This window comes from Schistocerca gregaria, chromosome 8, assembly GCF_023897955.1.
Source record: "Schistocerca gregaria isolate iqSchGreg1 chromosome 8, iqSchGreg1.2, whole genome shotgun sequence".
NCBI lineage: Eukaryota > Metazoa > Arthropoda > Insecta > Orthoptera > Acrididae > Schistocerca > Schistocerca gregaria.
Genome location: NC_064927.1, coordinates 304,564,307 through 304,585,790, shown reverse-complemented (window position 1 = coordinate 304,585,790; position 21,484 = coordinate 304,564,307). Strand labels below are relative to the sequence as shown.

Below are 21,484 nucleotides of genomic sequence, written 5' to 3'. Positions count from 1 at the left end.
TCACTTACGCCGAATGAACCTCAGGTATCGTATCTAAAGTTTACAATTCGACGTATACTTTCACTAGTTTGTGTGCGAGAGTTAATTATGTCGTACACCTATTACAATTGCTACACATTTCAGTCTCATCCACTCGTTATATAAATGAGTCATGGGGAAATGTGATTGTTTCAGTCTTTCGTCGACGGCTGCACGGTCGCTTGAGCACGATTATACACTTGGGATTGGTTCTGGTCAGGAGAGCCTCGTAATCGCCGAGGTGCCCTGGGTAAGAGGTCACACTCGCGGCTTGAGTAGCACGGTGCAGTCAGTGGCCATAAGCGAGGTCACATTGTCTCCGGCCCCCTGCCCAGTTGTGACTTACATCTGCGTGACCGCCCAGCCGTCAGGTCGCCCTCACATTTCCGCAGTGTCCGCCTGCGACTCGTCCTCCTCGCGCACTGTGTACACTCCCCCCAGCACGGGCGCCGGCTGCTGCAGCTGCTGCTGTTGAGAAACCTGCTGATGTTGCTGCTGAGTGGTCTGCTGCTGCTGCTGCTGCTGCTGCTGCGTGCTGGTGACAGGTGTCGGGGCAGGGTCCGCTGGCACCGACGGCGGCATCGGGGGCGGGAGAGGCGGGGGAGGCGGCGGCTGCTGGTGCGGGGGCGGCAGCACGGGGGGCGGCACTGGTGCCAGCGGGGGCGGCACGGGTGCCAGTGGAGGCGGCGGCTGGTGAGCGCGCGCCGCCAGCGTCGGCGTCACCTCCAGCAGCAGCGGCGGCGGCGCCACCGACCCTGCCTCCACCAAGTCCGCCCCCGGAGCGAACAGCGACGTGGGCGTCCCGCCGCTGCACAGCGTCTCCTGCAAATAGAGGCCAACATGAATAAGTCACACAGCTCTCCTGTCTCTGAAATTGGGCGCAGTTGTAGCCTCTGTCGCGTAAACGATCGCGACGCTAACGAGACAGCAGAGATGCAATGACACGGGTGCTCGGTTTAGATGCATCCACTGGTTATCTGCATTCCATGAAACTTGCAACTGGTTTCTGGGCTGTCACCTGTAGGCGGAGGACAAAATTACACCATACGCCACTCACGCTAACCACTAGAACTGAAATTTTCCAGTTTCATACGAGCGCATGTTAAAATGAAACAATTGTCCTCACTCACTTCGCAATCCCAAAAAATGTCTCTGTCACAATACTTTTTGAAATTGTTCAAACAGACTGTTCTACTACCTAACATAGCAATTTGTCTCTCGCATATGTTCTCATCAAGAAGTGAAGAAGAAGAATAACAAAGGAAAGGGATTCATATCAAGTTCTGATAGCATCTGAATAATTACTGGTATGAAGCAAATTTTAATATTTCGCCCATCCCGTAAGGTACAAACCTTGTAACAGTTTTTTCGACTTTTTTGTTGTTTGCCACTATGATTTTATAACAGTACCAATCCCTCAATTTCTAGTCACTGTCAAAGGCCGGCCGCTGTGGTTTCGTGGTTCTAAGCGCGCAGTCCGGAACCGCGCGACTACTACGGTCGCAGGTTCGAATCCTTACTTGGGCATGGATGTGTGAGATGTCCTTATGTTAGTTAGGTTTAAGTAGTTCTAAGTTCCAGGGGACTGATGACCACAGCTGTTAAGTCCCATAGGGCTCAGAGCCATTTGAACCACTGTCAAAGTTTTAAGCAGTCTGATCTGTGTCAAGTAAGTTATGATCGAACCTTCACACAGCTGTAATCAAAGATATGAACTATGCGGTGGATGTATACAGAGAAAAGCCAAGACATGTTCGTAGGATTTGTCGACCTGGAGAAAGCGTAAGAATGGAACAACAAGAATGAATTGCACGGATTAAAAAATGCATAAGAGAGGGATGTAGTTTGTCGCCCCTGCTGTTCAGTCTCTACGTCGAAAAAGCTATGACGGCAAAAAAAAAATAAATGGTAAAGAGTGGTGTGAAATTTCAGAGTGAAGATATATCAATGTTACGATTCGCTGATTCACTGTTAACATTGGTATCCTCAATGAAAGTGAAGAAGAATTACAACGTCTGATCAATGGAATGAGCAGTGTAACGAATACAGAATGAGGAATGAGAGTAAAACGTAGAGATATGAAAGTAATTAGTAGCACGGAAATTAGAACGGCCGGAAACTTAGCATCAAAAGTGTTGATCACGAAATAGATGAAATTAACGAATTCTGCTACCTAGCTAGACAAATAACGCACTATGAATGGAGCAAGGGGATATAAAAAGTAGGCCAGCGCTGGAGAAGAGGAAACTAATGGCCAAGAGAAGTCTACTGGTATCAAACATGGTCTTATTGCGAGGAAGAAACTTCTGATAATGTACTTCGGGAGCACAGCATTTTCTGCCAGTGAGATATGGACTGTGGGAAAACCGGAACATTGGCCGGCCGCTGTGGTAGAACTGTTCTAGGCGCTTCAGTCCGGAACCGCACTTCTACGGTCGCTGGTTCGAATCCTGCCTCGGGCATGGATGTGTGTTACGTCCTTAGGTTAGTTTGGTTTAAGTATTTCTAGGTATAGAGGACAGATGACCTTAGATGTTAAGTCCCATAGTGCTTAGAGCCGGACATTGGAATCCACTTATCTTCACAATTAGACTTACATGTTCGTTTATTGTTGTTCATAACAACTGGAGAGTAAGAATTACTGAAATCGCAGACCATGTGGGGCTTAGGGAGTTGAAATGTGGCAGTGTTTCGATAATATTTATAATAAAGAAGTGGATGCCTGATCTACTTCAAAAGTGTGAATTCTTCTGGAAACACATGAAAAAGCATTTATGAGAACTCCCCAACATAACAGCAGGGTAAAAATACTTACTTAACAAGATTATAGGATCGGGTACAGAACATTAATTATTACAGAAATAGATGATAACATAGATGGTGTCAGCTATAAAATGTAGATTCATGTGCCCTTCAGTCGTTACGTAATAATTTGTTCTGTAATTCCTGAGCTTCTGCTAGCGCACAAAATGTTCATATAAATTACAGGAGTGTAGCGGGATGACTTCGTAACGAAAAATCCATTAAGAATAATTATAGGGAGGGACATAGTCCTATCACATGCGATTCGCAAATGAATAAACTGAAACATATATTAGAACTTTCGCAAAAGTACCTGTATACAAAACACAGCCTTCACAGAGTGATACAGAATGAGAGATGGAGTAAATGAAAGAAAATATATTAGATTCAGACACAAGGAATTACCGACTGACTCCGAGCGGTCATTGACTGGAATCAACGGCGAAAGTTGAAAATTCGTGCCGGACCAGCATTCGAACCCGTGTCTGCTGATTGCTAGGTAGATGCTATGAACACTTAACCATCCGGACACAGATGTCATGTCAACTTGACAGACTACCATAGCACACCTACCGTCAGGCCCAAATTCTCATTTTATCTACACACTGCTAACATACTGTCCCATGCCCATATCTTCATTAATCGCGTCATTCCGCCGACTCCCGTAAGAGTTCCGGCCTGATGTGCATCCGCACTGAAGAGATCAATGGTTGTCTTGCCTTGTGCGTCCTGTGTCTGTACTTTCAGACGTGTCGGAAAGAACAGACGCCACATATGTTCTTGGTTCGCTACAAGTCATGTTACCATCTCTTTACCTTCATGTACTGCTCGTCTATCAGCGTCTTAAAATAGGGTAAAGTTCCGTTAGTCATACCACTACCTAGGTCATACTTTAATAATATCCGGTCCCTTGTTTACAAATTGCGAAATCATATAGTGTAAAATTGAACTAAACAGTCGCGTAAGTAAGCAAAAACCAGTGATTGGAGCACTGGCTGTCGTGAAATAAAAAAGAAATATTAAATAAAATAAAAAGTTTGTTTGACAGTTTTTAGTAATTTTACTCGCTCATTTGTAACCAAATTCAGAGTAGAATATGATGATAAAGTAATTGTTTTGTGTCGAGGTTCTGCATGTAGTGATGGTTTGAAACGATAGAGATCTTACTGCCTAAATCGTAACCGCGGGGAATTCGTTAACCTACTTGTATGACATAGAAGTCAGCAAATTTCATCGCCACAACAAAATTGTTTGTTTCAGGTGATCAGTATTACGAAGAGAGCTTGCAATAAGAGGAAGCAGAAGTATATGAAAGAAGCATTATAGAAACATCGGAATGGTGAAATTGAATTTAATGAAGCAGTAAAACATATACCCATAGCTACACTGCGCCGTCATTTGAAACGTATAAAGAGAACGTCACGATTTGGAAGATTAAGGCTCTGACAACAGAGACTAAAGATGAATTAGAACAACATATAATTGATCTAGAGCCCATTTCTTTAAAATAATCATTACTGAATTAAGGAACCTCACCTACAGCTTTCTAATAAATATTATCAACCCCATAACTTCAATATAGAAAAAAAGGTAGCCGGAAAATAGGAAAATAGTAGTACTGGCTAATGAAAAATTATCTCTTTTGTCCATACGAGTTCCATAAGTAATATCGACGGCACGAAGGAAGGGGTTTCATAAAGAGTGTATTAATGAATTATTCGATAAATACGGGGAAGTATTAGATGAACGTAAGCTTGCTGCTGACGAAATACTGGATGCAACAGTACTGGGTGAAACAGTATTATCCACAGTTCACAATCCGTGTCAAATAGTTGTCCGAAAAGGCAAACTCCACGTGGGGGCAGTCACAAGAGGAGGAGGAGGACTACAACCCAACGTGTATGTGCAATGAGTTCAGAAGGCGAATTCATACCTCCGATGCAGCACTATTAATGATGTCTTAAAAAGAGGAACTCCCACAAACATAGCACTTGGATCCTAAAGAAACGGATAGATGACGTCAGGATTGTTCGTCCGATGGCTAAAAAATTTCATACAGTGTACGGAAGTAGTAAAAAGTGACTATAAACAAATTTTGCTTTTGGTTGATGGACGCCGTACAGACATCAAAAGTTTAGAGGCAATTCAGGTGGCTTGTGATCATGGTGTAATCATTGAATCTCTCCTGTTCACACGACTCATCGTCTACATTCACGGGACAGATTGGTCTTTAAACGTATAAAAATGAAGCCGTACTTTCGAGACTACGTTCACATGTTGACATTATTGCAGAAACAGCTAATATTGCACAGTCCTGAATAGGGCACATCCCAGGTCAGTTTGCGTGGACATAGTACTAACGGGTTTTAAGGCAACAGTCTTGTGGTCATTTCATAGGAATGTCTTCAAGAAGAGGACTTTGTAGGTAATAATGTACATATTGTTGATGAATCTGACCAAGAATCGGCGGAACTGAAGTAACAACTCGAAATTCTGGAAGCCCACGTAACGTAGCAACACCGCTTAATGATCGCTATGGACGCTCTAAAATGTCTCAAGAATGTGGACCCGAAAACTTTACTGCAATAGTTGCCGAAATTAACAGTCAACATACGAAGTCTTACTTGTACACTTTATGTCCTATCCCGTATACAACAACAGTTATCAACAAAAATACGAAACGACATAACCCAACAACAGAATTAACGTCAAATCATTACAAAGAGGATAGAAGCAAAAGAAAAGGCCCATAAAATGAAAGAAAACTCGTACTCAAACCTATAAAAAAAGACGGATAGATGAGAAATTTAAAAAATACAAAAAATAAGGGATAGACTGAATTGGTTATGTCAGCTGTGTAAGGAAGACCAAGAAGAAGACGTGGTTCAGTGTATGAACGTAAAAGGTTGGATTTATGATCGATGCGCAGGCGTGGAAATTATCAGTAAGAAATATTTCTGTGATATCTATGTTCAGACCAAATGATTTTCGTTATCAGATTTGAGCACTCGATTTTGTTAACGATGATATTTTGTTTCCTACACATAATTTCATCACGCGTAAACAGAATTTTTATCCTAAGAACGATTTAGGTTACAGGGGGCACGGATTAAGAAACAGGATGCCTTAATCTTACCGAAGGTTGAGATTTGAAAAAGCTTCAAATCTCATTTTGACATTGGATTTTTGTACATTTGTGGAAGCTAGTTAATAGCTAAAAAAATAAAGGTTCAGTGTAGGCAAAAAAATAATGCTATTTTAATTACCGTACAATATACCGTACTTCCCTATTAAGGCTTACAACTTGAGCAACTTTAAGCTAGGTGGCCGAGCGCTTCTAGGCGCTTCAGTCTAGAACCGCGCGACTACTACGGTCGCAGGTTCGAATCCTGCTTCGGGCATGGCTGTATGTTATATCCTTAGGTTAGTTAAGTTTAAGTAGTTCTAATTCTCTAGGGGACTGATGATCTCAGATATTAAGTCCTATTGTGCTCAGAGCCATTTGAACCATTTGAGCAACTTTACCCTATATTTGGCTTTTTATAAGCTGTATGCTTACAATATGTTATATCTTTCTTATGTTTTGCATAAATACATTATATTCTATTTGTTTTACTTTGCTTTATGTTCGTGTACGCGCCTTATGGCTGGTTTGCGAGGCACCTGATTCCCTTTGCCATAATAGCGCTGTCTGCGTTTTCTAGTGTAAATGGACCTATTATCCCATGCACAGCTGATAGCGCCTTTGTACGTTTGTAAGCATGGTCCTACGCTGTGCTGCTATGGCGCAATCTGATGGTGTGGCTATAGTAACGTTCGGTTTTTAGGAACTTATTGTCGTAATAACTTTCTTTTAATTAGGTCCGCCTCTCATTCCGTGTGACGCTATGACGGAAGCGGTTTTATATCCAGTCACTTTTGCGTTCGTTTTAGTATACGTAGCTTGGAACTTAAATAGTGGCAACAATGCTGTGGAGGCACTGTGCAATGGAATCTACTATCGTCGCTGATAGCAGACGTGGTTGACGTACGTACCTTATCTCCGAGCAAATGGACTCGCCGTCCCACGTCACCGGCGTGCATACGCGCAGTCACTTGTAAGCGAGCGGTCTAATCTAACGGTGTCACTATGTTTCGAAACAGGGACAACGGAGTTGGATCAGGTTTGAATGTGGCAGAGGTCATACAGCACAACACTGTCATCAAGGTATCCTAGAGGCGTGCGAGGAATCAGCATTGCCGTACAGAACAGTGGCACGTTGGGTAAAAAAAGCCTTCAACGAAGGTCGGCAAACTGTGGCCGGCATGAAACGGGCACGTCGTCCTCGCGTCTGAAGAAGAAGTGCGTGGTGTTGCTGCGTTAGTGGACAGTGATCGGCGCCATACGATTCGTGAGTTCACCCACGAAACCACATATTACTGTGCTTCGCATTCTCAAGGAACGCCTTAGCATGCGAAAAAATTGTATCATGATGGTTTCCGCATCAATTGAAGAAATACATAAATGGATGCGTTACGACGCTGCTCAGACGCACTTTGAGCGCTATGAGTGCGAAGGAGAGGCTTTCTTATGCCGTATCGTAACACTGGATGAGGCATGGGCCACATCGTATGAGCCAAAACTGAAACGCCAATCCAACAAATGGCGTAATTATGGGTCTCCGCGAAAGTCGAAAGTGCGTCAGAGCCGCAGTGTGGTGAAAGCTATGGTGATACTCGTGTACGAATGAGATGGTGCTATCCTAAGGCATTACATTCCTCCAAGGCAGACCCTCAAAGCACAGTATTACTGTTCGTTTTTGGAGGATCACCTGCGACCAGCTTTGCGAAAGAAGTGCCGACACTTTCTGTGCAACCCACCCATCATTTTGCACGACAATGCGCGGGCGCATACAGCGCAAGCTGTGGCTGCTCCGTTCGATCGATGAGAATGGGAAGTGCTGTACCATCCACCATACTCTCCGGACTTAAGTCTTTGTGACGTTGATTTGATTCCAAAGATGAAGGAACGACATCGTGGAATTCGCTTGGGAACTGTTACAGAGATTTTACTGGCAGTAGACAGCTCCATTCGCACCATCAACAGAAATGGCTCTCCTTACAGTATACTATGCCTTCCACATCTCTGGCAACGGGTTCTACACAACGCTGGTGACTACTTTGAAGAACAGTAACATGCGCGAACTAGTAACTCTTTTGTATCGGTTGTGAATAAATACTTGCCTCTATTTCAGTTCTAACCCTCGTATGTTTTAGTTTAATTATTCGTGTGGTCGTGTAAGATAGAACCAAGCCCTCTTTGTTCTGAATGGGATGTTTCCTTATAGGAAATGGAATAGTTTGAAAAATCGCAGAAAGTGCAGTGTAAAGCTACCATAGGTCACGAAATCAACCTTTTCACTTCGCCAGCAGCATATGAGAAAGCACCACAATATCAAAAACCATAACTTACACACAAATACGTGATATAATCTCATTTCCGTTTGTAAATGGGTAATAAAGAGAAAAATAAAAATTACGTTATGCTATTTGCAGATGAGAAGTTGTAGATTGCGTAGCAGAATAAGTATAAAAAAAGGTCCAAAAGTATCATGTAAATTATGCAAACTAATGCGTACACCAACTCTTATTGCCAATTAAGCCATAAATAGAACTTTGACATAATATTATAAATAACACACGGCGCAGCACGTCGTTCAGCATATTGTAACTGTGAACTATGAGCAAATGATGTATAATATTTCACAATAATCATTCATTCACACTAATAGGTATTATGTACCAAAAGTTTCGCTAAATGTTAATATGTGACAACAATTTCATTTAGAAAATAACCCACTGAAGATAGCACAAAAAGTGCTTGCATAAGTGTCTTGCATAAGTCGGAAACCTCCGTCCTATTTTCGTATCAAGCACGGTCGTAACAACAACTGCAACAGCACAATGAATGTTTTCTTGTTTAATAGTCAGTCAGATAATTCCAAAAGAGTGACAAATTAGATAAATTTCCAGTCCAGGCTCTTCTCAAGGTTGAAAAAATTCAGAACGCTTGTTGCACCAGCCACTCAGTCTGGAATGGGAAAAAATTGCGTAAAAAATCTGATATGTGATGAATACCGATATGCATGCCACAGCATGCTTGGCAATATGTTCCAAATGGCCGAGCATAAAAGCGGGAGTTTCTGGTGCTCGTACCTCATGTTCGCAAATGGTTCAAATGGTTCTGAGTACTATAGAACTTAATTTCTAAGGTCATCGGTCCCCTAGAACTTAGAACTACTTAAACCTAACTAACCTAAGGACATCACACACATCCATGCCAGAGGCAGGATTCGAACCTGCGACCGTAGCGGTCACGCGGTTCCAGACTGTAGCGCGTAGAACCGCTCGGCCACCCCGGCCTGCCCTCATGTTCTGTTGGCGGTAAAAAAGACAGGGTCAAGGAATCTGGATAGCCCCTTGGCTAGGGACTGTTAACATACCCAACAGAAGGATCGCCTTACACTAAGGTAACGAAAGTCATGGGATACCTCCTAATATCATGTCGGACCTCCATTTGCCTGGAGTAGGACAGTCAATCGACGTGGCATAAACTCAACAAATCGTTGACAGCCCTACAGAAAAACTGAACCATGCTGCCATTATAGAGGCCCATAATTGGAAAAGTGCTGCCAGTGCAGAAGATTGTCCACGAACTGTCCTATCGGTTATGTCCTGTAACTGTTCGATGGGATTCAAGTCTGGCTATCTCTGAGACCAAATCATTCTCTCAAACTGTCCTGAATGTTCTTCAAACCGATCGCGAACAACTGTGTCCCAGCGAGGGGGCACATTGTCAGCCACAAAAATTTCATAGTTCTCTGGAGACATGAAGTCTATGAATGGCTGCAAATGGTCTCCAAGTAGCCGAATACGACCATTTCCAGTCAATTATGGGTTCAATTGAACGGAAACACCCAGTCAGTTCCATATAAAGATGGACCACCCCATTATGGAGCCCCATCAGCTTGCATAGTGCCTTGCTGCTGACAACTTGGGTCCATGGCCAAGTGGGGTCTGCGCCACACTCGAACACCACCAGCAGCTCTTACCAACTGGAATCGGGACTCACTTTACTAGGCCGCGGTTTTCCAGTCGTCTCGGATCCAATCGATATGGTCACGAGCCTAGGAGACGGTTGCAGGCTATGTGCCGTCAGTGAAGGCACTGAAGTCGGTCGTCTGCTCCCATAACCCATTAAAGATAAATTTCGCCGTCGTTTGTCCCACATTGATTTCTCCCGTTATATCAAGCAGTGCTGCTCGTTTATTAGCACTGATAGTTCTACGCAGGCATTGCTGCTCTCGGTCGTTAGGAGAAGGTCGTTGGCCACTGCGTTGTCTGTGGTGACAGGAAATGGGTGAAATCTGGTACTCTCAGCACACTCTTGACACTGTATATCTCGGAATACTGAATTCCGTAACGATTTCTGATATGGAATGTCTCATGCCTGTAGTTCTAACTACTGTTCCACGTTCAAAGTCTGTCAACATCCATCGTGCGGCCATAATCACGTTCAAACATTTTTCCCATGGATTATCTGAGTACAAATGACGGGTCCTCCAATGCACTGCAATTTTGAACCCTGTCTACGCGAAAGTACAGAGGCCGCGCGGCATTAGGCAAGCGGTTTTGGGCCCTGCAGTCATGGACTGTGCGGCTGGTCCCGGCGGAGGTTCGATTTCTTCCTCTGGCATGGGTTTGCGTGTTTGTCCTTGAAATAGTTTAGGTTAAGTAGTGTGTAAGTGTAGGGACTGAAGAACTTAGCAGTTAAGTCCTATAACATTTCACACACATTTTTGAAACTACAGTCATCTGTATATGAATATATGTACGTATCGTCACCTCATCGTAGTGTCACAATGCTACAGTACAGGGTCAAAGTGTGAATGTTACACATATCCTCCCATCCTGTTTAGGCAAATAATTCTTTTTGAATTTGATGTATTCTACTTTAGGCTTGATGGGACTTACGGAGGCTACGTTACTCCGTGGGCAGTTCTTCGGAAAACCCGAAGAATTTTTTTTTACTATATTTTCGTCGTCAGCGGCAGACTGCAACTTAGCCGAGAATTCCAAGACAGCTCTGAACAATAAATAACTGCACTTGTTACGATGTATTGTTCAGACACCGATCGCGAATAACCTTAAAAAATTTCCTTCATATTTTTATCTGTTTGCGCGATACAAGGTTTAAATATACCCTACCTGTACACGTAAAATACTCCCATAAAATTCTGTGTGATGCGAATACTTGATGTTTATAAAGTGACGTAGCACAGAGAAATATGCTGTAAAGCTTCTCCTCTATCATGTGCGAATCCCATGTTGTACTACTGAAGCAGATGCAAAATTTTCCTGCTCATAAAATATGGTCTGGGGCTAAGATTAGTTTGGTGTTATTTCAGTTTCACAGAAATAAATTATCTAAATTTTTCAGACCAATACATTTCTTTTCATATGAATAACATGCCCCACTACAATCGGGAAAATAAGTCAACCAGCCGAAAAATACTTCTATCGGAGGACAAAAAACTCTAATAGGTTCTTGTTTTAAAAACTTCGAACAATAGGTTACCAGCAACTTCATTCTACGTGCCTCTGCACCTATAAAAATTTCCGTAAAAGCTTTGCCATGCAATCATATTCGCGCATTTTTATACTGAGAGCGAAAAAGAACGCGGCAGTGGCAAAGAGAATGAAAAGTAATCAATACTGGAAGATAGTAGATAGTTGTTGTGTTATACACTGAAGCGACAAAGAAACTGGTATAGAAATGCGTATTCAAATATAGAGATATATAAACAGGTAAAATACGGCGCTGCGGTTGGCAACGGCCATATAAGACAACAAGTGTCTGGCGCAGTTGTTAGATGAGTTACTGCTGATATAATGGCTGGTTAACAAGATTTAAGTGAGTTTGAACGTGGTGTTATGGTCGGCCCATGAGCGATGAAACACAGCATCTCCAAAGTAGCGATGAAGTGGGGACTTTCCCGTACGACCATTTCACGAGTGTGCAGTGAACATCAGGAATCCGGTAAAACATCAAATCGCCGCCGTCGCTACAGCCGAAAAAGATCCTGCAAGAACGGGAACAACGACGACTGAAGACAATCACTCAACGTGAAAGAAGTGCAACCCTTCTGCAAATTGAAGCAGATATTACTGTTGACTCATCAACAAGTGTCAGCGTGCGAACCATTCAACGAAACATCATCTACATGGGCGTTCGAGCCGAAATCCCACTCATGTAACCTTGATGACTGCACGAAACAAAGATTTACGCCTAGCCTGGGCTCGCCAACACAGACATTGGACTGTTGATGACGAAAAATGTTGCCTGGTCGGAAGAGTCTAGTTTCAAATTGTATCAAACTGATGGACGTGTACGGATATGGAGATAACCTCATGAACCCATAGACCCTGTATGTCTGCAGAGGACTGTTCAAGCTGCTGGAGGCTCTGTAATTATGTTGGGCGTGTGCAGTTGGGGTGATATGGGACCGCTGGTACGTCAAGACACGGCTCTAACAGGTTACACGTACGCATGCATCCTGTTTGATCACCGGCATCCATTCATGTCTATTGCGCATTGCGACGGACTTGGGCAATTCCAGCAGGGCAAAGGGACACCCCACACGTCCAGAATTACTACAGAGTGGTTCCAGGAACACTCTTCTGAATTTAAACACTTCCGCTGGCCACCAGACGCCCCAGACAGGAACGGCATTGACCATATTTCGGATGCTCAGCAACTTGCTGTTTGGAACAGATCTCTACTACCTCGGCCTTTTACGGATTTGTAGACAGGCCTGTAGGATTCATGGCGTCAGTTACTTCCGGCACTACATCAGACATTATTCGTGTCCATGGCAGGTCGTGCTGCGCCACTTCTGCGTGCTCGCTGGGGCCCTACACGATATTGGGTAGGTGTACCAGTTTCTTTGCCTCTTCAGTGTAGAAAGAGCAAAGGAGACATTAGTGAGAGAGAAAGAGAGGGACACAGTGGCAGTGAAACATAGCTGACACTGACAGAACAGTGGTAGGAAAAGAATATTGGAGGCCGATAAAGCGAAGGAGAAAGTGGAAGTGGGAGAGAGCCGTGATAATGACAGAGGCCGTGGCAATGACAACGAGGAAGCGAGACATAGTGACAGGGAGAGGAGATGGCAGGAGTAGGAAGGAAGGAGTGATATACTATCGGTGAGAGAGAGCAAGAGGAAGACAGTGACAGCGGAAGGAGGCAGTAGTGTTAGGGCCAGACGAAGAATACCATGGTTATGTTACACGAGGAAGTGACACAGACACGCAAAGAGATTATGACAATGAATTGAGCTGAATGAGTGAGTGAGAAGAGGTAACTGGAAGTAGATTGATTTGAGCGACTTACAGCGATGGACTAGTGGATGTGAGTGAGTTAATAGGAAAGATTGAGGTATTTTAGGTGACTTGTGTGTTACAAAAACAGCAAACATGTTCACATGCAAAAACGTTTCAGAAAATTTTTAAAGGTGGCCACTAAGATAGAATGAGGCAGCTGGCATCCCAGCAATCAGTCATAGTCTTTCATACTAAATAAATAGAAACATATTATAAGCGAGACGGGACAGTTCAAGTTCCTAGGCATTCTGATACATAATAACTATTGTGGAAAGCCCATGTTCAGGATCTTGTACAGAAACTAAATGCTGCTTTATTCACCATTAGAACAGTATTTGAAATAAGTGACAGTTCAACCGGAAAGTAGTCTACTGCGCATATTTTCATATGCTTATGTCGTATGGTATTATTTTTCTGGTAATTCCTGTGATTTTTGGCTCAAAAACGGGCTGTTCGAGCTATATGTTGTGTACGTTCGAGAACTTCTTGTCGACCCCATTCAATAGTCTGGGAATTCTGACATTGCCCTCACAGTATACATTTTCATTAATGTCGTTTGTTGTTAGCAATATTAGCTTATTCCCAAGAGTTAGCAGCTTTCACTCAGTTAATACTAGGCAGAAACCAAATCTGCATGTGGAAAGCACTTCCTTGACTCTTCTGCAGAAAGGAGTGCAGTATTCTGCTGCATCCATTTTCAATAAGCTACCACAAGAACTCCAAAATCTTAGCAGTAGCCCAAACACTTTTAAGTGTAAACTGAAGAGTTTCCACATGGCTCCCTCCTTCTATTCTGTCGAGGAGCTCCTGGAAGAGCTGAAAAATTAAAGCAAAATCCAGTGTTACATTGTTGATTTTCTTTATTTAAACTTACGACTTGTTGCCTGAAAATGTTTCTTATATTTCATTTTATCTATTTCTATTATCGTGTTATAATTTCGTATATTGACTCGTTCAATGACCGTGGAGACTTCTCCTTAATTTAGTCACACAGAACAGTAAATAAACAATAAATAAATAATAAATAAATCAATTCGAATTTACTATCCTCCAGTAGGAGTATTTCTCCGTTGGTAAAACTATTGCTTCTTTAAAGACTATATTACTCTGTTCATAATTTGTGTTACTCCTATACCTTTATCCATCATAGATACACTTTACATACAGAGATGGACACGTTGGAGATGATAGAACCATTTTATCAAATGCACGTACTGATACGTCTTGGTGTCGATACCTTGCTTTTCATATTTTTGCACCTGTAGTAATCTTTTTTACGATACCTGCGTGAGGTTTCGGCGGTAGGTGGGCCGGTGGAGCTGCGCGTGTCAGGAGGGCGTGGCGCCGTTGACGGCAGCCGCCGCCCCCGGGCCTCCGCCCCCGCCGTCCTCCGCGCCCGCGCCCGGGCTGCGACCGGCGCCGCCGCCGCCGCCCACCACCGCCGCCGCTGCCTCCCGCGCTATCTGCCCCATGTGGTGCCGCAGCCGGTGCACGATCTCGTCGTGCAGGATGTTGAAGCACATGGCCGTCAGCGCCATGCCCGTCAGGATGTAGATGGAGCAGAACCAGATGGTGCCGTTGGCGTCGCGTCCGCCTGTCGTGTGCACAGTTACCGGTACAGCACTGTTTTTCTACATCCGCCAGACATGCAGTGTAATGAAAGATCACATGGATTTATAAATAGAAGCAGTTCATATTTTAGACAAAACTTCTACAGAATTAGAGCGCTAATCATATGCCGACTGTGAAAACAGTCTCAGTGTAAAAGTAATTGGCTAGCCCCAGAAGAGAGCCATCGCTATCAAGGCCGAAACATCGGTTTCAGCGGTGATAGCTATTTGTAATATGACTTGGTACGGTACCTAGAAAACTTTTATTTTAACCTTGAGAAAAATAAATATGACCCTGTGGCGTTGTTGGCCAGGTGGCCACATGACGGGGGAATTCGGCCGCCGTATTGCAAATCCTTTTTAGTTGACGCCACTTCTGCAACTTGCGAGTCAATGACGAAGAAGGACACGCAACACCTAGTCATCTCGACGCAGAGAAAATCCCTGACCCCGTCAGAATTCAAACCCGAGACCGTGCGCGCGGGAAGCGAGAGCGGTACACCATAAGCAGGCAATGCTCCAGACAGCGACGATGTGAACTTCGGAGTAATATCGAATGAAATCAGACACGTTGGAAGGAGACCTCTGCTCAGTACATTACTAGTCAAATTCGATATTACGTGGAAATCCGTTGCCCCTGTTTGAAAAGTAATATCCATTACTAATGGCAGTATCTGCACCTGAACGGTGATCTGAAAAACATGTCGAAGGACCAATAAGGGTGATTTATAAGGGCGATACAATCAAGTATCACTTCTCACCACTGGCTTACCAGAAGAATGGCATGCAGTTTTTCAGGGATTTGAAAATTCCGTTTCTTACACACCCATTGCCAGCCGACAAGTCTCTCAGAGTTGTGATCAAGTACCTTACCGCAGAAATCACAGAAAAGGAGATAGCACTAGCTCTTTACAACATTGGTTTCCAGTAAGCCTCAGTCCATGAATTTAAATCGGGAGGCGATAAAACCAGCATACTAATACCACAGCCAGATTACTACTATGTGACCCTGCAAGCAGGTTCAGCCAGCGTGTCAGCATATAACGTCAAACATATTCTCGACACCAAAATTGTAACCTTTTAATCCGTATATTCAACGTTAAGGGCGTTTGCAGTAAGAAAGCCGAATTCAAGGATTTTTATGATCGACATTCTATTCCTGGCGTAAACGCAACTCTGCCCTACCCAAAGTGGTAACCTTTCAATCCGTATATTCAACGTTAAGGGCGTTTGCAGTAAGAAAGCCGAATTCAAGGCTTTTTAAGATCGACATTTTATTCCAGGCGTAAACGCAACTCTGCCCTACCCAATCTTTCTACTTCAACATGGTGGGCTACTGGATGAACAGAGCAAACGGGCGAGCGGCTGGCACGGCCATATATCAGGCGATCAGTCACACACGTTTCTCTCGCACTGCCACAATTTACAGCTCTGAAAGCAATTGCAGTTAATATTTTCACTAGTTTTGGCATTGTTTGATTGGTTGCGGCGTATCTTAGCCTTCAGAAGCCGTTTATTGAGGATGACCTTCTTCTGCTATTTGTTCCACATGACTGAATATGCTCTCTGGGGACATCAGCACCAAGCACTTCGCGTGGAGTTTGGGCTGTATCAACCGTTGCTGAAGCCAGCTGTACAGCTTGGAGGAGTGACTCGAAGTCATCACATTTCGGCCAGACAACCCAACTGAACTCCTACACAATTCAGACCACAGACTTGACGTGTTGGACATAGCTACAGTGAAAAATCTAAGACTCCATTGGCGCCTTCATATCAGTAACCATATGACGTCCGACCACAATCCAGTGGTCGGTATCATCACATTGGCGCTGGAACATCTACGCCCACCAGTACAACAGACCAGGAACTGGGAACACTATCAGACATTCCTTAGCAGCAATGTTCGACCAACAACTGGTGTATTAACAACAGTCTTCATGGAGGAGGCTGTCTCTCCACAGACGGTAATGATCCAAAGAGCATAGCGTCAGGCTAGGGTCACAATTGAGCGGTGCACAGTTGTGACTGCTCCAGGACTTAAAGAACCTTAAAAACAGCGAGTGAAAACACTGGCAACGGTATAGTAACCCTGAGAACCTCCGAAAACTTAAACGTCTCGCTCGGGAGTTACGTTACAAGCCCGTTTAATTCCGCCAAGAAAAGGGAGAATATAAGACGGTTGCTCTCAACTCGGGGATGAATGGGGCTACTGAGTAAGGCAGAATGTTTTGCACTACATACGCAGCAGTAGATGTCTTCACGCATGAGGACATCGCTGATGAGTAGCAGATGACCATGAGAACTATACAGCGACAGTATTTCTCGATGCTAAAATGGCATATGATAAATTATGGAAACAGAATCTCCTTCCCAACCTGCATGACATCTCCATCATCGAAGACTACTGCACAATGGTTTCTTGAAGATAGGCGCTGATTCATCCGAATTGATGAGGAGCAGTCCAGTATTCAACAACTGCCGCTGGGAATCCCTCAAGGCTCTCTTCTGTCCCCGATTCTATTCATCTCGCCCGTGAATGACCTGCTGTTACGTACAGGAGTCGTCGTTGCACAATTTTCGGACGATACAGTGACCGTCATCAGCAACCACAGAATCACTGCAGTGACACGGCGCCTCCAACGTCAGCTTACACTTATTCAGTTACGGACAGCAGCGAACCGCAATACTCTGAATGTAGAGACCACAGACCATCTCACACTGCACAATATCCCACTCCTTTGGGCAAATCAGGTAAAATACCTGGGAGTGATATTGGACCGGAAACTTCTCTTCAAGGACAACGTTCAGGGAAAACGCAACAGTACTATGCACCTGTTTCACCAAATATATCCACTGCTGTCAACATCTGTACATGAGGACCAAACTAAAACTCTACAGAGCAACGATCCTGCAGTCAACCTTATAAGGATGTTATTCCTGGGGGATCACCCGTTACAGCAATATCGATGCTATTTCTGCAGGATCACCCATAACAGCAATCTCAAACCGCTGCAAACCCTTCGAAACCGATGCCTGCAGTTAATACTTGGAGCACTTAAATGGGGGAGGGTCAGGGACTCCATTAGGAAGTGGACATAGAGACCTTCAGGGAATTAAACGTATCATCCACACAAGAACAGCTCGTTATCAATGAAGTACTAAGGCGTACTATGGGACATCTTGATTATGTGGGGTCCATCACCCCTGAAAGGCGGCATCGTATCAGAGTTTACCGCGCCATCCTCGAGGTACCTCAATGACAGAACAAGTCATGTATGTTTATAAACAAAAACAGGAGAAAAAAGTAATGTGAAGTTGTGTGATAGAAATATTAAGTCAACTGGAACAATATGTAACATTAACTTAATGCATGAAGTAACCCACACCTTAGGAAGGGCAAAGGACCTAGTGTAAACTACCCTTCTCTCGCGGAAATTAAGAGAAAATTACATCTTCACACTTCACATACAGGAAGTCCAGCCACGAGGTGGTATACTTCTGTGACACTATTAAAAAAATAAACACATTGCTTGTTATGTGAAATATGCTTCTTATGACCCATTCTATCAGCCCTCACATTTTCTAAATTAATTTGAGATGCACCATGAGCGTGTTTTATTGCCATTTTAGTTAATACATCGGTATTTGTGGCACATTGAAACTGAGAGAGAAGGGAAGGGAGCTACGGACAAACTGTCACATAAACAAACCAAATGTCTGTGTCCAATCACAATCGAGAACTCTCATCTTATATCCCAAGGCTGACATTGGAAGGGCTGCAGAACGAGGCAGAGAACAATGTAAATGTAATGTTAACGGTACTGTTATAAATGTTAAAGGACCATGTCAACTGTGGTACATCCTAAATTTAAGAAACACTGTCAATGGGATTTATTTAAAGTTAATATTGCTATCGTTTACGGTCAGTTGACCATCACAGAAAAGTTTTCTATGGAGAGACAGCCTCCTCCATGAAGACTGTTGTTAATACACCAGTTGTGGGTCAAACATTGCTGCTAAGGAATGTCTGATACTGTTCCAGTTCCTGGTCTGTTGTACTGGTGGGCGTAGATGTTCCAGCGCCTGTGTGATGATACCGACCGCTGGATTGTGGTCGGACGTCATATGGTTACTGATATGAAGGCGCAAATTGAGTCTTAGATTTTTCGCTGTAGCTATGTCCAACACGTCAGGTCTTTGGTCTGAATTGTGTAGGAGTTGAGTTGGGTTGTCTGGCCGAAATGTGATGACTTCGAGTCACTCCTCCAAGCTGTACAGCTGGCTCCAGCAACCGTTGGTAAAGCCCAAATTCCACGCGAAGTGCTTGGTGCTGATGTCCGCAGAGAGCATATTCAGTCATGTGGAACAAAAAGCAGGAGAAGGTCATCCTCAATAAACGGCTTCTGAAGTCTAAGATACGCCGCAACCAATCAAACGATGCCAAAACTAGTGAAAATATTAACTGCAATTGCTTTCAGAGCTGTAAATTGTGGCAGTGCGAGAGAAACGTGTGTGACTGATCGCCTGATATATGGCCGTGCCAGCCGCTCGCCCGTTTGCTCTGTTCATCCAGGAGCCCACCATGTTGAAGTAGAAAGATTGGGTAGGGCAGAGTTGCGTTTACGCCAGGAATAGAACGTCGATCTTAAAAATCCTCGAATTCGGCTTTCTTACTGCAAACGCCCTTTACGTTATATAGGCATTGAAAGGTTACAATTTTGGTGTCGAGAATATGTTTCACGTTATATGCTGACACGCTGGCTGAACCTGCTTTCAGGGTCACATAGTAATAGTCTGGCTGTGGTATTAGTATGCTGGTTTTCTCGCCTCCCGATTAAAATTCATGGACTGAGGCTAACTGGAAACCAATGTTGTATAGAGCTAGTGCTATCTCCTTTTCTGTGATTTCTGCGGCAAGGTACTTGATCACTAGTCTGAGAGACTTGTCGGCTGGCAATGGGTGTGTAAGAAACGGAATTTTCAAATCCCTGAAAAACTGCATGCCGTTCTTCTGGTCAGCCAATGTTGAGAAGTGATACTTGATTGTATCGCCCTCATAAATCACCCTGACTGGTCCTTCGACATGTTTTTCAGTTCACCGTTCAGGTGCAGATATTGCCAATAGTACGTGGTATCCTCGCTAGTGATACTAGCAGGCTTGCCTTGTTGTTCGTTCCAATTACGCTCTGTTCTGTTGATACCTACAGTTGATTATCGTCAGACTGTATTGGTGCGCATTTGTGGGCACAGGGTGCTGTCGTTTCGCGATGTCATCGGCTTAATGAGGATTTTTGCGTTTTCTTCCTGATCGTTGATGGACAACAAATTGAAACTCTTGGGCCTTATCCTGATTTAGTGGTTGAGTAACGTCGTTGTCGAGACATGTTCGGTGGCTCAGAATCTGACGAATTTGGCAACTCTGGCTATTCCGTTGTGTTAAGTGTGATGTCCTCTCCGTTATCAGTAGTATGTGGCATTTTTTCACGTCTGGTGGCGAGTCCTTTAGCAAGTTCATCACGGAGTCTTCTGGACTCTAGTGTAACGATTTTGCTTGATTCCGCATGCCGGTTTACCGACCGCGACCTTTGTCTTAGAGGCGATGGATGACCTCCCTAAAGCGGAGCCTTGGCGCTCCTTTATTTCCGTGAAGGCTGCACCTTCGTGTATCGGTCCGATGACCGGCTCGTTGTAAGCCGGTGTCCGTCCGCCATTGTACGTTGAGGGGCCGATGGGGCCGACGGCGGGCAATGCCCACCGGACAGCGATCGGCCAACTCCTTCACTGCCAAGGCGGCGCTCACCTCGGTCCGTCCTGCAAGGCATCGCGCCCTCGATTGATCCCTTAACTTACGGGACTAGACGTCGTAGGCCGACAAGAGGGTAGGCACAAAACATGCCATCCGAGCTGTCACGGTATCAGGTCTGCATCGCATCGGTTTCAACATATTTGTGGCATAAAGATAAGCGAGAAATCGGGGTGAAGCTTTATAACCTTTATTTGAAAACAGTTGCAAAAAGTGCTCGAAATAGCTCCCTCGTGCATGAATGAACGCCGTGCAACGATGATGTAGTGACTGTCTCACTCTTTGAAACACTCCTGGAAACGTCGAAATTGCATCGGAGGTTGCCATAATGCGCGCTATCAGCTCTTCTTCAGTCTCAATGGGAGTTTCATAGACCACAGATTTCAGGTCATCCCAGAAGAAGAAACCAATGGTTGTAGAGTCGGAGGGTAGTGCAGACCATGCCACAAGCCAACTGTGCCATATTCAGTTCTCACCAACGGTTTCATCCAAACGCACGTGCGGAGGAGTACCATCGTGTTGGTACCACATTCGTTGTCGCACGTTCAGTGAAAAATGTTCCATCTCTGCAAAAGCTTCTCGTAAGAAGAATAAGTATCTGCTGCGTTCACTCGCGAGGGGAACATGTACAGACAGAACAGATTATCACATAAGAAGCCAGCCCAAATGTTGACGCCCAAGCGATCTTGGTGACCACGAACTAAGGCTGCATGCAGACCTTTCCCGTGTCCAAAGGTGTTGACTGTGGTTGTTGAACATATGATCTCGTGTAAACTACGCCTCGTATGTAAAAATTATATGGTTTAGAAAGTCTGGTTGCACAAACCAC

At 44.2% G+C, this 21,484-nt stretch overlaps 1 protein-coding gene across 1 annotated transcript in view; it reads right to left on the bottom strand.

Annotated features, from left to right (window-relative positions):
- Positions 1 to 396: 396 nt before the first annotated feature.
- Positions 397 to 21,484, bottom strand: part of LOC126285157 (uncharacterized) — a 113,146-nt gene continuing 92,058 nt past the window's right edge. The window contains exons 5-8 of the mRNA XM_049984469.1: positions 16,921 to 16,941; positions 14,679 to 14,873; positions 742 to 840; positions 397 to 486 (exon numbers count right to left, since the gene is read on the bottom strand). Coding sequence (XP_049840426.1) covers positions 397 to 486; positions 742 to 840; positions 14,679 to 14,873; positions 16,921 to 16,941 — 405 coding nt within the window. The remainder of the gene's footprint in view (positions 487 to 741; positions 841 to 14,678; positions 14,874 to 16,920; positions 16,942 to 21,484) is intronic.